The sequence below is a fragment of the Scheffersomyces stipitis genome, chromosome 1 (assembly GCF_000209165.1).
Source record: "Scheffersomyces stipitis CBS 6054 chromosome 1, whole genome shotgun sequence".
Classification (NCBI taxonomy): domain Eukaryota; kingdom Fungi; phylum Ascomycota; class Pichiomycetes; order Serinales; family Debaryomycetaceae; genus Scheffersomyces; species Scheffersomyces stipitis.
The window spans coordinates 2,714,147-2,728,044 of NC_009068.1; the positions used below are offsets into that span (position 1 = coordinate 2,714,147).

The 13,898-nt window shown below is 41.4% G+C and overlaps 4 protein-coding genes across 4 annotated transcripts; 2 read left to right on the top strand and 2 right to left on the bottom strand. All coding sequences in view use genetic code 12, as the record gives it.

The window, feature by feature from the left end:
• Positions 1-25: 25 nt before the first annotated feature.
• On the top strand, positions 26-3,335 carry PICST_80919 (required for 60S ribosomal subunit biogenesis; the record flags this gene model as incomplete). Its single annotated transcript, XM_001386813.1, is given in 4 exon segments — positions 26-646; positions 674-2,881; positions 2,927-3,130; positions 3,143-3,335. 4 exon segments carry the CDS (start codon positions 26-28, stop codon positions 3,290-3,292), a joined length of 3,183 nt encoding a protein of 1,060 aa, XP_001386850.2. The 3' UTR covers positions 3,293-3,335.
• A 1,432-nt stretch (positions 3,336-4,767) lies between these two features.
• PICST_29006 (GTP-binding protein of the ras family) lies at positions 4,768-5,610 on the top strand (the record flags this gene model as incomplete). Its single annotated transcript, XM_001386814.1, has 1 exon — positions 4,768-5,610. The coding sequence occupies one exon, from the start codon at positions 4,768-4,770 to the stop codon at positions 5,608-5,610; it is 843 nt and encodes a 280-aa protein (XP_001386851.2).
• Positions 5,611-5,751: 141 nt separating this feature from the next.
• PICST_81215 (protein kinase C []) lies at positions 5,752-9,674 on the bottom strand. The gene is made up of 2 exons (XM_001387051.1): positions 7,000-9,674; positions 5,752-6,954 (listed from the first exon to the last, which is right to left on the bottom strand). The coding sequence occupies exons 1-2, from the start codon at positions 9,143-9,145 to the stop codon at positions 5,858-5,860; spliced, it is 3,243 nt and encodes a 1,080-aa protein (XP_001387088.2). The 5' UTR covers positions 9,146-9,674; the 3' UTR covers positions 5,752-5,857.
• A 785-nt stretch (positions 9,675-10,459) lies between these two features.
• Positions 10,460-13,778, bottom strand: PICST_81171 (predicted protein; the record flags this gene model as incomplete). The annotated part of the gene is given in 3 exon segments (XM_001387052.1): positions 10,460-12,192; positions 12,208-12,220; positions 12,251-13,778. The coding sequence occupies 3 exon segments, from the start codon at positions 13,496-13,498 to the stop codon at positions 10,460-10,462; spliced, it is 2,994 nt and encodes a 997-aa protein (XP_001387089.2).
• Positions 13,779-13,898: the final 120 nt, after the last annotated feature.

The window sequence follows — 13,898 nt, forward strand, 5'->3', positions numbered from 1 at the left end:
AAAGCTCCTTGTTTGCACCGCAGCAATGGACACATCCAAGTTGAACTTGTCCTCTTTGAGAGACAAGATTTCCAATAAATTGGGCAGCCTGGCTGGTTCCAAGAATCAGAAAAAGAATAAGAGGGCTTCCGGTAAAGACGACAAAAGTATCAAGGTCAATGAGACGAAGCCAAAGGATTCTGAAAAGAAACTGAAAAAGACTGAAAAGTCCAAGGTTGGAGAATCTGAAGCAGAAGTTTTGCGTCGTGAAGCTCTTGCCTTGGGTGCTACCGAAGAAGATTTGGCCATGTTAAGTGGAGTAGAGGAAGGTGAAGATAGTGAACAGGAATTCGATGTTTCTGATGCAAAATTGGACAAAGCTTTTGGAGATGACTTGACTAATTTTATGAAAGGAATTGGCTTAGGTAATGGAGAAGCTGTTGTAGTCGATGACGATGAAGAAGAAGAAATTCCAGAATTGGTCGAAATAGCCGAAGAAGAAGAGGAAGAAGAGGAAGAAGAGGAAGAAGAGGAAGAAGAGGAAGAAGAGGAAGAACAAGAAGAAGAAAATGTAGAAATTAAAGAGTCTGTTGAAGAATCTGAATCTGAATCAGAGTCTGAATCAGAGTCTGAGTCCGAGTCCGAGTCTGAAGAGAGTGATGATGATGTAGAAGTTGAAGAAAAAGAGATCAAGAAGGTCACTGCCACTTCGGACAAGGTAACTAATGTAGCTTCTGTCTCCGGCAAAAAACTTTCCATTCCTATCAGAACTGACTGGTACAATGTTACTCTCACCAAGAAGGACCCACAAGAAGTTGTCGATCGTTTTGCTCGTGAAAGATTGTACGAAAGAGCCAAGAAGCTTGTCGACAGCGAGAACAAGCTCTACTTAGAAGAATTTGCATCCAATAACTCCCAGAAGAAGTTCTTGTCTCAAATTTTGTCTGATGGTACTCTTAACGATAAAATTTCTGCATTAACACTTTTGATACAGGAAGCTCCATTGCACAACATTAAGGCATTGGACACTTTAGTAGGCTACTGTGAAAAGAAGTCGAGAACTGCCGCATTGCAGTCCATTAACGCATTGAAGGACTTGTTGTTGAACGGAGTCTTACCTGACCGGAAGTTGTACGCCTTTGACAAGCAGCCTAATTTGAGCAAAAGTAATACTGATGCTGAGCTTGCTGCCTACTACTTTGAAGATATAGTCAAAAAACACTATTTCAAGTTGGTTTCCATCTTGGAAATCTTATCGCATGATCCTATTCTTCACGTGAGAATGAATGTCGTCAGTCATATATTTGATTTGTTGAAGGCCAAACCAGAGCAGGAAGCCAACTTGTTGCGCTTGGGAGTCAACAAGTTGGGTGATATCGACAACAAGGTGGCATCCAAGACCTCGTACCAGATTTTGCAGCTCGAACAAGCACATCCAGCCATGAAGAAGATCATTTCCGACTCTGTCATCGATATTGTCTTCAAGAACAACAGTGACTACCACGCTCAATACTACTCTATTACAACCTTGAATCAAACTATTTTGACCAGACAAGAAGACGAATTGGCCAACGCTTTGATCAAGACCTATTTCGCATTATTTGAGAAAATTTTGGTAGAGACCGACGGAAAAACAGAAGGAAAGGGCGAAGACAAGGTCCTTGGAAAGACCGAAAAGGGTAGAAAAAATAACCGTAAGAATTTCAAGAAGGGTAAGAAGGGTGGAAAATCTGTGAAACAGGAGCCTAAGTCGGAATCAGAAATAATCGAAGAAAAAAATACCAGATTGTTCTCGGCCCTCTTAACTGGTTTGAACAGAGCATTCCCATTTTCTAACTTGCCGAACGAAGTTTTCCAAAAACACTTGGACACCTTGTTCAAGATTACCCATTCCTCCAACTTCAACACCTCTGTTCAAGCATTGGTGTTGGTAAATCATATCATTACCCAGCAGCTGTTGGATTCGAATAGATATTATAGAACACTATACGAATCTTTATTGGATTCGAGATTGGTTAACTCTTCCAAGCAAGGTATCTACCTCAACTTGTTGTACAAGTCGTTGAAGAACGATTCCAGCACAGAAAGAGTGCTTGCGTTTGTGAAAAGAATCTTACAAGTCTGTGCGCACTGGTTGAATGTCGGTGCAATCTCAGGTATGTTGTTCTTGTTGATGGAATTATCTAAGACATTCCCCCAAATTCTGGACTTGAGCATCGATATTTCATCAAGACCCGACCCTGAAGAGGTTGAAGGAGAAGAAAAGAAAGTTGAAACTGAAGATGATTCAGAATATGATCCACGTAAACGTGATCCTAAGTTTGCCAACGCTGATAAGTCTTCGTTATGGGAGCTTGGACAGTTCTTACATCACTACCATCCTACTATTGCTGTATATGCTTCATCCTTACTTGAAGGTAAGAATGATCAGCCAAAGCCCGATTTGGGTCTCTTTACGTTGAGTCACTTCTTGGACAGATTTGTCTATAGAAACGCAAAGCAAAAGCCAGCCACAAAGGGATCTTCCATTATGCAACCTTTGGGAGGTGTTCACACTGGATCTTTATTGGTTAAGGCAACTGGCGTTCAAAGCACGGAAGTCCCTGCCAACACCGAAGACTGGTTAACTAAGAAGGCTAAAGACATTAGACCAGACGAGCAATTCTTCCACCAATACTTTACTACAAAGAAAGACAAATTGAGAGGTAAGAAACAAGACAATGAAGCAGAAGAAATCGACGAAGCCGAATTAGAAGCTATGGGTGATGATGAAATCTGGAAGGCGTTGGTTAAATCCAGACCAGAAGTTGAAGAAGGAAGCGACGAAGATGAAGGTTTCTCCTTTGACGAAGAAGATTTCTCTGACTTGAGTGATGACGAGGAAGTCGATGATAGCGAAAAAGTCAACTTTCTAGATGATGAAGCCGAAGAACAAGAAGAAGAGGAGCAAGAGGAAGAAGAGGAAGAAGAAATTGAAGATGAAGATGAAGAAGACGCTGAAATTGAAGACGATGAAATTCCAGAATTTGACGAAGAAGAAGGAGAAATATTTGGTATCAACTCTGAAGACGAATTGAATGATTCTGAAGTTGAGATCAAGATGCTTGGTGACTTCGATGAGGACGACTCAGAAGAAGAAGTGCAAGAGGAAGTGAAGCCCAAGAAAAAATCCAAGAAGCGTAGCAAATCTGACGACAGCGAAGACAAGAAGGACAACAAGAAGAAGAAGACCAAGTTGAGCAGCTTGCCTGTTTTTGCTTCTGTGGATGATTATTCGCAATATTTGCAATCGGATGATGAGGATTACAGTTAGACTATTATTATATATCCTGAAAAAAATATCAGATTATAGACGCAGGACTTGTATTGTAGCGTAAATAATAGCAGTAACTGCGCCGGATATGTGTCTGTCGCTGGATTGTCTTCAAAATAGTTCTCCTCATCTGCAAAATGCAAGTGGAATGGGTTTCCATTGCATGAGGATTTAGGTAAAGTCAGGCTTCTCTCCATCTCGAGGTGATTCCAGAAGGAGGCCGGTACTCAGACGATTTATGGGTTTGCCACATCTAAGTGGTTTAAAAGCTGATGTTCAGATCGACGGAGACGATCACAAGATATTTTTGCGAAGTTGGGCAGTTGCAGTACAGACAGAATGTGCTCACGGGATAGATAGGAAAGAATAGGAGAATTGCCATGTAACGATAAGTGGCACTGGGCACTGAAATTACACTAGAAAACACCAAAAGGGGCGCATTGGAAACAATCAATTATACCCGGCTAGATGGTCGCCGCTAAGGTTATCGGACCATGGAGATTATTACCAGATCCATAGTGCCAGCACAGAGCTCGCTCCCCCTTATTTCCAGAGAGGAGGCTCAGGCATACAACCCGGGCTGAAGGTCATTCCTTTGACTTCCGTAACGGAACAGTCCGTGTTCTTTACATGGACCTGTTTAAAATAACGGTTGTCGTGTCTTGCCAGGACAGATTGGTTAGAAGAGAATATGAGTGAGGCGGTGGGCAAAAGGAATAATAAAGAAAAAAGCACCAGACTTTCGTGAAACAGCCAAAAATTCGGAAATCTGGCACCGGATTCTGAGTAGCACTCCTAATCTAAACTAACATTGGCTCATAAGCAAAACACAAGTGCTGTTATCTTCTGGTGAAGATAAAACGATTCCTAAACTCTTCCCTCTCCTTCTCCTGTTAGACTTCCCCACATACAAGTTAAACTTTCTTCCTTGCACATCTGAGTTTCGACTACACGTAAATGCATTTACGCTTAGAATTGCTGTGGTTCGATCCCTTTTGTTTCAATTGTGGGCAAAAAATATATTAATTTACCCATTTCCTCTCGTCTCTCGCCCAATAGTATTCTCCTGGTAGGTTTGCGCTCCTTTTATCATGGCTGCTGTCACAAAGGTTTGACAGGAATGAAGACAAGTGGAAAACGGCCCAAAAAATATTTGAATTTCTTTTTCTTTTTCCGAGAAAATAAAAAACTTTGTAGTTTATCCTCTTCCTCTCCACATTTACTTATAGTACTTCGGTTTGGTATTGTTTCAACCATTTTCTTCCCTGTTCCCATTTCGGGCCAATAACTCACGAACCACCAGCCCGTGTCACATATATACCACGAAAGCCTGAAAATTTTCGTGTTCTAATTTAACCATATCTTCTTTGGTTCTTTTCAAGAGGTTCTTTTCCGGTGGTTCATTTTCCACTGTAGTTTTACTTAATCCTATCTAGGCCCTCTAATAAGCAGCATCCATTCACCTTAATCCCAAGATGAGCCAGTGGATCGACAGCTTGAAGGTTCTCCTGAATAAATACGACATCTGCGTTCTTGGAGAAGAAAACTGCGGCAAGTCGTCGCTCATTTTGCATTACCTTCACAACAAGTTCATCGAAGGACTTGACTCTTCTATCGAAGACCTCTACACCAAGCCCGTAAGCTTGGGAGGCATTTATCATGAGATAACTATCTTGGATACAACATCTCTTCTGGACAGTTACTCAACATCTCGTCGAACCCAGATTTTGAACACATCTACTATCCTTTTCATCTATGCCATCAACAACCACGAATCGTTCACAGCCATCGAAGACACCATAGAAAGAATTCAGCATATACGACCCCAACTCCCTCCGATGGTTATTGTAGCTACGAAATGTGATTTGGAGGGTCAACGTCAAGTTTCGTATGAAGAAGGTCAGGAATTTGCTGAAAGAGCTGGTGCCATAGCCTTTGTCGAATGCTCTTCCTTGTTGGGAATAGGTATTTCGGAAGCTTTCCAGCCTCTCGTCAAGTATGTAGTAGATCGTAAGATAGAGGAGCAGAAACAAGACGACAAGAGCCAGAGCCAGCAAGTAGCTGATGCTTCAGAAATCGAAGAAACTCCTGAAGTTGTCGGACAAGGAAAGAGCAGTGGGAATGACATCTTGGAACAAGAAAAACTGAATGTGAATCCGACAAAATCTGATGGCTCCAATAATACTGTGGGAGCGGACAAGACTCTTACTAATAAGAGCGAGGGCTCAGATGTCAAGGTGAGAAAGATTAACCGTGATATTCCTTCTCAGGCCAAGAAAGAAGAAATTGCAAAGAGTGGCTGTTGCACCATAATCTGAATATCAATTGTGAAAACTAATAGCTTTATTAGATGATACTAGTTGAGTCTCAATTGAACTTCAACTCTAATTGTCTAAATTTCATCAACTGAACTTCATTAGCTGAACTTCAAACGAAGCATCATTTCTACATATCCATCATTTGTAATATAGAATTTAATAGACATGAAATGCATTTAAAGCACAAACACGTACAACACTAATCCAAACATTATATAGGACGCTATCAGATTATACAACCTCAACACTATATAGAAGCATTATCCGAGACATGCGAAAACCCTCTGAACTGCTCTTGCATCTCGCTAGTTAACACTGTCTCCACCGGAGTAAGACGAGGAGTCTCAGAAGTGAACTCCTGGTCGAAATTAGAGTAGTCGTGTTCGGAGTTGATCTCAGGTAAATATGGAGCGGGAATTCTACAATGGAACACATCGTCGAAGTTCACATCCTGGAAATAGGGATGGTCCATGATTTCCTCAGCATCCCTTTCACTGCTACCCAATCTTGTATTTGGATCCTTGGTAAGCAAGGCTTGCAAAACTAGCACAGTTTGACGTGGCATGCTGATTGGATACTTTACGTCATCATGTTCAATTGCGTTGAAGATTTCATCTTCATCATCACCTTTGAATGGAGATTGACACAAAAGCATTTGGAATAACAACACTCCAAATGCCCACCAATCTACACTTCTATCGTATGGTTTTCCTGCAATAATTTCCGGAGCCATGAACTCAGGTGTACCACAGAAAGTACCAGTAGTACTCTTGTGCCACATATTTTCTTTACATAAACCATAGTCACCGATCTTGATATGGCCCTTGGTAGTTAACAAGATGTTATCCAACTTCAAGTCACGGTATACGATCCCGTTATCGTGGAAATACTTCAAACCCAACATCACTTCACACGCGTAGAATTTGGCTCTCTTGGCTGAAAATCTCGATTTCTGGATGTGCCACATCAAGTCACCTCCGGGGATGTACTCCATGACAAAGTAGATACGATTTTCCGTTTGGAAACAACAATGCAAGTTCAATAAGAATGGATGCTTCTCCTTGTTGGCTGTTAAGAACACTCTCTTTTCGGACTTCACACTGTCAGCTTCGTCGTTCTTCACAATAAAGTCCTTCTTTAGCACCTTGATAGCACACAAAGACTGCGTATGTCTGGATTCAGCCAACATGACCTTACCGAAGTTACCTTTACCCAAAACAGCCAAGAACTGGAAATCATCCAATCCTACCTTTCTACGACGACGCTTAGACTTATGAGGAGAAGGCTTATGAGGTTCCACTTTTGAATCTTTACGCTCATGTTTGTGTTTAGCAACTGCAGCGTCTTCATTCCTGGCCTCTTGATAATATTCTTGGCCTGAATAGTGACCATCTGGAGCAATATACTGTTGTGAGTTCTTATTATTATAGTCAAAATTAGTGAAATCACTAACTGGCTCCTGATTTTCAAATGGATTTTGTAGAGGTTCTTCTTCAGAAGCCCTGGCATTAAATTGTGTAGGTCTTGCGTAGGGATCTTGCAAAACCGGTTGTTCTTGACGTTGGAAAGCGTGTTCATCCATTTGGTGATCATATGATGGTTGAGCTTGTTCAAGTTGTTGATGTCCAAAATCAATTGAAGGTGGCGCTTTTCTGTGTCCCTGTTGGTGGTATGGTGTATCTACAGGCTCCTGGAACTTGTTTGTCGTTTCCGTTGGCAATCTAGAATCGTATTCCTTGTCCATTTCTTCGTCAGAAGGTTCGATTTCTTCTGTTCTTGATTCCGTTGAAGATTTGGAAGGTACTACAAACGAATCATCATATGGTGCGGGCTGTTGCTTTTCAACCGGAACAGGTTGAAATTGTTTGCGTGCACGTACAGCTGGAGCCTTGACTGTTGGTTTTGTAGACTTGATAGTCATCAAAATCTTGTTAGCCATCTCCATGGACATACCACAAAAGTCGGGAACCAAGTGGGTACAATGAGCGTGACACATAACTCCACATTCAGTACACTTCCGAACGTTTTTTCGACCCCAAGGCAAGATGTAGCCACAGTGACAACACCATTTAGTACCACGATTGGCCACTGGCTCGAATCTGTGAGGGATACGATGGTTCAACTTGGTCTCGTCGTCAATATCAGTACTAGACTTGGAGATACACTTGGTAACCACCTTTTGGTAGCACTTTTTGTGGCAGAGGAACTTACAATCTTGACATTGATAACCGGTATAACGCAAAAATTCCCCACAAAGAGCACAGCACATGATGTTGTAGAACTGCTTCTGGACAAACTGATGGCCGTGTTGTTCAAATACTTCCTCTTTCTTCTGACGGATGGCACCATGACGGCCAAGACCTCCCATGAATTGCTTGCCTTGATTGTTGGTCTTTTCAAAGCCTACAACCACCAAGATCTGGCCCACGGGCTCTAGACTCAACCAGGTATTGATCTGAATCTTCAGACCATTGGCTGTTTCATCAGTAGCAACTATTGTAGACGATCCCGAAGGAGTCCCATTTGCGCTATTAGATTGAAAGGGTGCGGTAGAATTGAAACTGGCTCCAGAAGCATCTGCTGCGCGTCCCGGGAGAGTGAAATTGGTATTTGTCTGAGACAAATTTGAAGCTGAGAGCCAGCCACTTGAGCCCAACTCATTTGCTACCTTCTTTTTACGAATTTCTTCGGTGATGTCAGTGAGCAAAGCCCAGTTCACAGCCACAGGGACCAAGCTGCTACCAGACTTGTCAAACACCGAAAATTCTAGCTCGTTTCCCTTATCGACATCAATGGTGAACTCTTCGTTCCATTTGTCGGATCTAGAAGCCTTTGTCCGGGCTTTTTCAACGTCGTCAACTTTGATAACAATTATGGATTCCGGTTTCTTGGAGAACATTGGCGAAGCAATATGGTCTACGTCTCGAATACACGTGATTCCTACCGTCAACTTCCCTGAGAGTGGCTTTCTGGCATGTTTGGGTGTGCTAACAATCTCGAAGTCACGTGTAATGTCTTCCACATCGATATGCATGTTCTGGTACTTCTTCAAAGCTTTGTTCAACAACAGGATCCTCTGGTCGCTTTCCACTTTTCCACCTTCAGCAGCATTACTGGACGACTTGTCACCGTCCATCAAATACAAGTGTGAAATCTTCTGGTTAGCCTCACGGTACTGATTTTCCACCTGGAGCTTGAACTGCAACTGTTGAAGCATATGCTGGATCTTGTGACCCAACGACGGACAGTCGTATTTGATCAAGTCGAATCTGGAGTAAATCGGCTTGTTCTCAGGAAGTGGGAGCCCGCCGTTCTTGTCAGGTGATCCGCCGTACTCTTTTTGCAAAGTGAGTTTGGCCAAAGTCTCTTCAAGATAGTTGATGTTAGACTGGGTCTCCCTAATCTGGGTGTTACATCTTTGGATCACTTCAGCGTTGGTTGTGTTTTTTTTGAGGGCTTGAAAGCCCAGAATGAGGTTTCTCTCACGCTCGATCTTGCCGCGGATATCAGACAAGACTTCTTCGCTTTTGGACATGATGGAATAGAATATGTGGATATCAATATAGAACGAACGATAAATAGGAATTCAGTAATTGAATATGAGAAGATAGTGAGTGAGATGAATAACAGACTAATAATGAAAGTTATTTTAAATTGAAATTCAATTCAGTATTATGAATAGTGGTGAAACAATATCAACAATAATCAATATCAGTAAGATCAGAAAATAACACGAATCAAATCACAGATCGTAAGATAATGGCAGATCAATTCTCCAGAAATAATCCAATTCTTGCAAGCTCAGACAGATCTTTCTCTCCAAGTCAAGCTTTCAATTCAGAATAACAAGTTTCGATCTTTCCTAACAAAAAGAACCAAGATCAAAGCAATTGTTGTTGCGATTCGCAGGATCAAAGCAAATCAGTCAAAAAAACAAAATACACTTTGAATGAAATCACAAACAAGTCAATAGTTTGGATCACGTGTTCGTTCTCTGATGGGACCAGTTTTATAGACCCACACAGTTGTATATGGCTCCGCCGTGCAATAGGCTGATTCAAAGACGTTTGCAACGACAAAGAAACACTGGAGAATTGGAAAGTGCCTTATCCCGATTTTGCTGTTTGTGTGTGTTGACGATTTTTCCATAAATAGCGCATACCTCACGTGATTCAAGGGTCTTTATTGGAAGGTATATACAGTCCTTGATTTTAAATATATACCGATTTCCCTTAGATATAAGTCTTTTTCTTTCTCCAAGTACAACAGAAGGAGATAACTGATAAATTATATACCATAAAGAACGACATCTGAGAATGCTACTTGTATTGTCAATTTTATCTTTTTTTCCATATTTTGTTTCTACAGTTGGGACCAATCTATTCTCGGTTTTGACTTTCTGGAAAATCCTCCTGTATAATTATCGTCAGGTTTTCTGATTTGAATAGGATAGCTTCATTATACTGCTATGGAATCTTGTGTATAATTTTACTAGAGCTAATCTTTGATTGTTCCATTGCGTTAGCTATCTATGGAAATTTTTGAAACTGTTACTCTACATTTTCAAGTTTTGATTCTATAAATTTATGCAAATATTCAACTAAATTGATTATAATTTATGTACATTATTCTATTTCTCTGAATAAGATCTTAACCTCTCCGTGAGAATGGTACTCAATTAAGCTAACTAAACCAACTTCCCTGCGCCATAATTCTACAGTATTGGAGAGTCTACTATTTTGCTATTTTATGTATTCTGTTCTATTAATTATTCCAAGCAAATAGGAACAATACTACAGTCTCACCATGAATTAAATGTGCATTTTGAAGTATTCTGTTAATTTGCAGATCATTTACTGTTACATCTACAATTACAATCCGGAACAGGACAAACGTAGTGCTTGGAAAACCACTCCTCAGCATGATGTGCATGGCAGCCATGGTTGCAGCTAGAGCAGAAACTGAACCACTCTCTAAATCTGTTTTCGATTTTGTTGGCCAATGTGACTTCCTGGATTTTCTCGGATGGCTCCAATGGAAGAGGTGTACCCAAGGTAAGCAAACAAACAGAACAACGAGGAAGCGGAGCACCACAATGAGGACAAGCAGCAATGTCATTTGTAGCCAGTTTGCTACTATTATTGTTGTGGTGGTTCATTTTGTTGAATTGTTTGATGATTGCCTGAGGGTTCGAACCAGGAAGACTGTTGGAGTTAGTTGTCTTCGATTTTGATAAATTCTTGTTACATCTGGAGCACTGTAAGTAAACCTGCTTTGGCGAAGGTTTAATGGTCGAAGTGCCAGCGGCATTCTTGGAAAGCTTAGTACGAGCTACATCAAATTTGGCTCGTACACTAAAGAGTCCCCAACTGTTCAACAAGCTTCTGTAACAATCAATCCAATGCCTTACTCGTTCGTCGGAGAAATACCTGGGGCTCCCAAACGCGGCAATCAATGCTGCAGTCTGGACATCGCTGGTTCTATCTACATAGCTCTGCAACAAGTCGATTCCTCGAGGTGTAATTCCGGTCAAAATGAGCCCTTCCAATTCGCCTTTGTTGACTACAGTATCGGCGATTCTGTGTAAGTAAACATTCAAGTCCTTATCTGAAAGGAACCTGAGGGCTACACCTAGTCTTTCTCTCAACGGCAACGAATGTTCATCAAGCACGTCCCACCAGTCATTGTCTGCAATAAACGCAAAAATGGCTCTGAGATATGGATCGTCCAACTCTGAAGCCATCTTCCGGCATTGGTCTTTCCACGGACTATTAACGTTGGAATCTTTGTATGCCAAATAACCAGCTACAGCCGTAGACATCAATCGCAATCTTTCCTTTTTCGCATTGGCAAGAATTTCAATAGCTTTAGGCACATCGCCATGGAAAACTGCCCAACCAGCAGCTTTTTCTGAGTATCCTAAAGAAATCAAAATATTCAATTTCTCCTCAAATTCACTATCTGCCAAATACCACCCAGAGACAATTAAACAAAGTTTCCGTTGCGCCTTTTTTTCGCTGTTACTAGCGATATTGATACCAGCTGTCTTCTTTCCCTTAGATGAAACAATAGACTTGACAGCATGGGAAAACCAGCCATCGGTTATTAGACCCGCTTCAGGCACAGACCGTTTCTGGTTATCCATTTCTTTTACTCCTTCCCAGATTCCCAATACTCCCTGATACCCCAAGTCAATCCCTTCGGAGATCATGGTACCCTTTTCCAAGGACTTCTTAGCCAACCCCAACCACTTCCAGGTGTTCCTCAAGAAAAGTTGACTGTTGAGAGAGTCCAAGTCTTCCAAAACGCGAATGTTTCTGTCGCAATCGACACCATAGCCTAGTATTGCTCTTTTTCTTATTGTGGAGCAGATGTCGCTATGTATAACAGCCGATGCATCAAGAATATCGTTTAAATGTATATCTACTTCAAGATCGCCAAAGTTGTATCTATTGGCATTATCAGCTTCATAAGGAGCAATGGCACTTTCATCATCTACAGTGGACTCAATATCTTCGGAAAACTCTGCCTCGCTGTACTTTCTTGTTTCGTCAATAATGCCTAGATCAGCGAGTTTGTTAACTACGGAGTTTCCACGATTCGATGCTGTCTGAGCCATAGCAGCAGCTTCTGCTCGCACCTTAGCTAGTTCCTCCTGATCCGAAAACTTGGTCAATGTTCCCTCAGGTCCAGCGATTGTAAACTCGTTAAGAGAGTTGAAATCAAGGGACTCAATGCATTCTACAGCTGGCATTCTAAACACCGAACCGGATTGGCGCATACATACGAAATTAGTTGAAGTAGCAGATGTGATATCTGGCGAATAATCAAACGAAACTACACGTTCATAGTCTGTCTTTACATCCAATACTAGTGACACAAATAGAGACTCATCAGTAGGTTTGTATAGTTGTTGCGATTGTTGTTGCAAGCTGGCAAGAGTAGGATTACTCTCCCTAGAACTCTTCTCCGAGATTGAGGTTGAGCTGGTTGCTGGAACTATGCCTGTATTCCATCTTCTAATCAAATCTCCGTTGAATATAGCTGAAAACTCACCTTTTCTGATAGTAGAATATCGTACACAAGGATTCTGGTTCTTTCGAGAAGTTGAATCATTGAGTAATTTTACGAATTGCAATACTGGAGTTTCGGTGATGACATTTCCTGACGTGAGAGGACCTTTAGGTTTAACCGCCGTATTCGATGTCAATTTCCGTCTATCCCAAATGGCTAAAGAACCATCTTCACTGAACGACAGAAACAAATGGGTTCGGAAATGGTCTACTGCTAAACCCAACGTACATTTTGTCGCCATCTGGAAAATCGGCTGGTCCACACGTAGGTCTATTTCACGCAAAAATTTGTATGAACCACAGAGTATACTGCCTTCTCTGTCAGGATAGAATATAGACAGCAAGATAGCCTCATTGGGTAAGTATGTAGCCACAGGTCTTTTTATATGCTCATTAGTACTGTTTCGTGAGTAATGCTCGATGTTCCAAATTTGCAACGAATTGTCCTGACGGCCCTTGTCAAAACCTGCTACTATTAAGTTACTGCTGTTGAAGGAAATCGCATTACATGGACGATTCTGTTTGGGTCTCAATTTGAGAATCGACGAGTTGTTAGAATTGATGTCGAAGATAGAGATGTTTCCGGAAATGGAACCGACTCCAGTTATCCCTCGGTTAATCATCGAGTACGACGAACATTGTATGTTTTCGAACCCCGTTCGGCTGTTCAACTTGATCAAGTCATTGGACTCGATCCCTGGGTCTTCATGATTAGTCTGGTAGAGAAGGACTTCGTCTCCAATTGGATTCACAGCAAGAAACTGCTGCTCGTAGCCCGAGTCCCAGTTCAAAGCCCGCACAATTGAACCACTCATTCTATATTGTCATATGTGGTTTAGCGAAGGAATTGTAGTGGACAGTGGGAGTCAATTGAGAAAGTATTCGAAACCAGCCAATCTTCATCTTCATACTGTAGATTGTTTAATTTCTGTATGGAATTTGGATTTTTCGTAGTGCGACTACTTATCTGGAATCCTGCAGATAATGCGATTATATCTGCAACAGTTGGAGATCAGATCTTCTCCAGTCTGAACCTATAACGCTTAACGGCTTACACGAATAGGGGTTGTTGTTACTGGTGAATACTTTAACTGGGGACACACAGAAATGCTTTAATTGGTGATTTTTTTTCCTTTTTTCAGGCTACTTTTCCTGTAATTATAAACTGATTACTTTATTTCTCCAGTGTCTCACATCACTATTTCACTTTAGAAG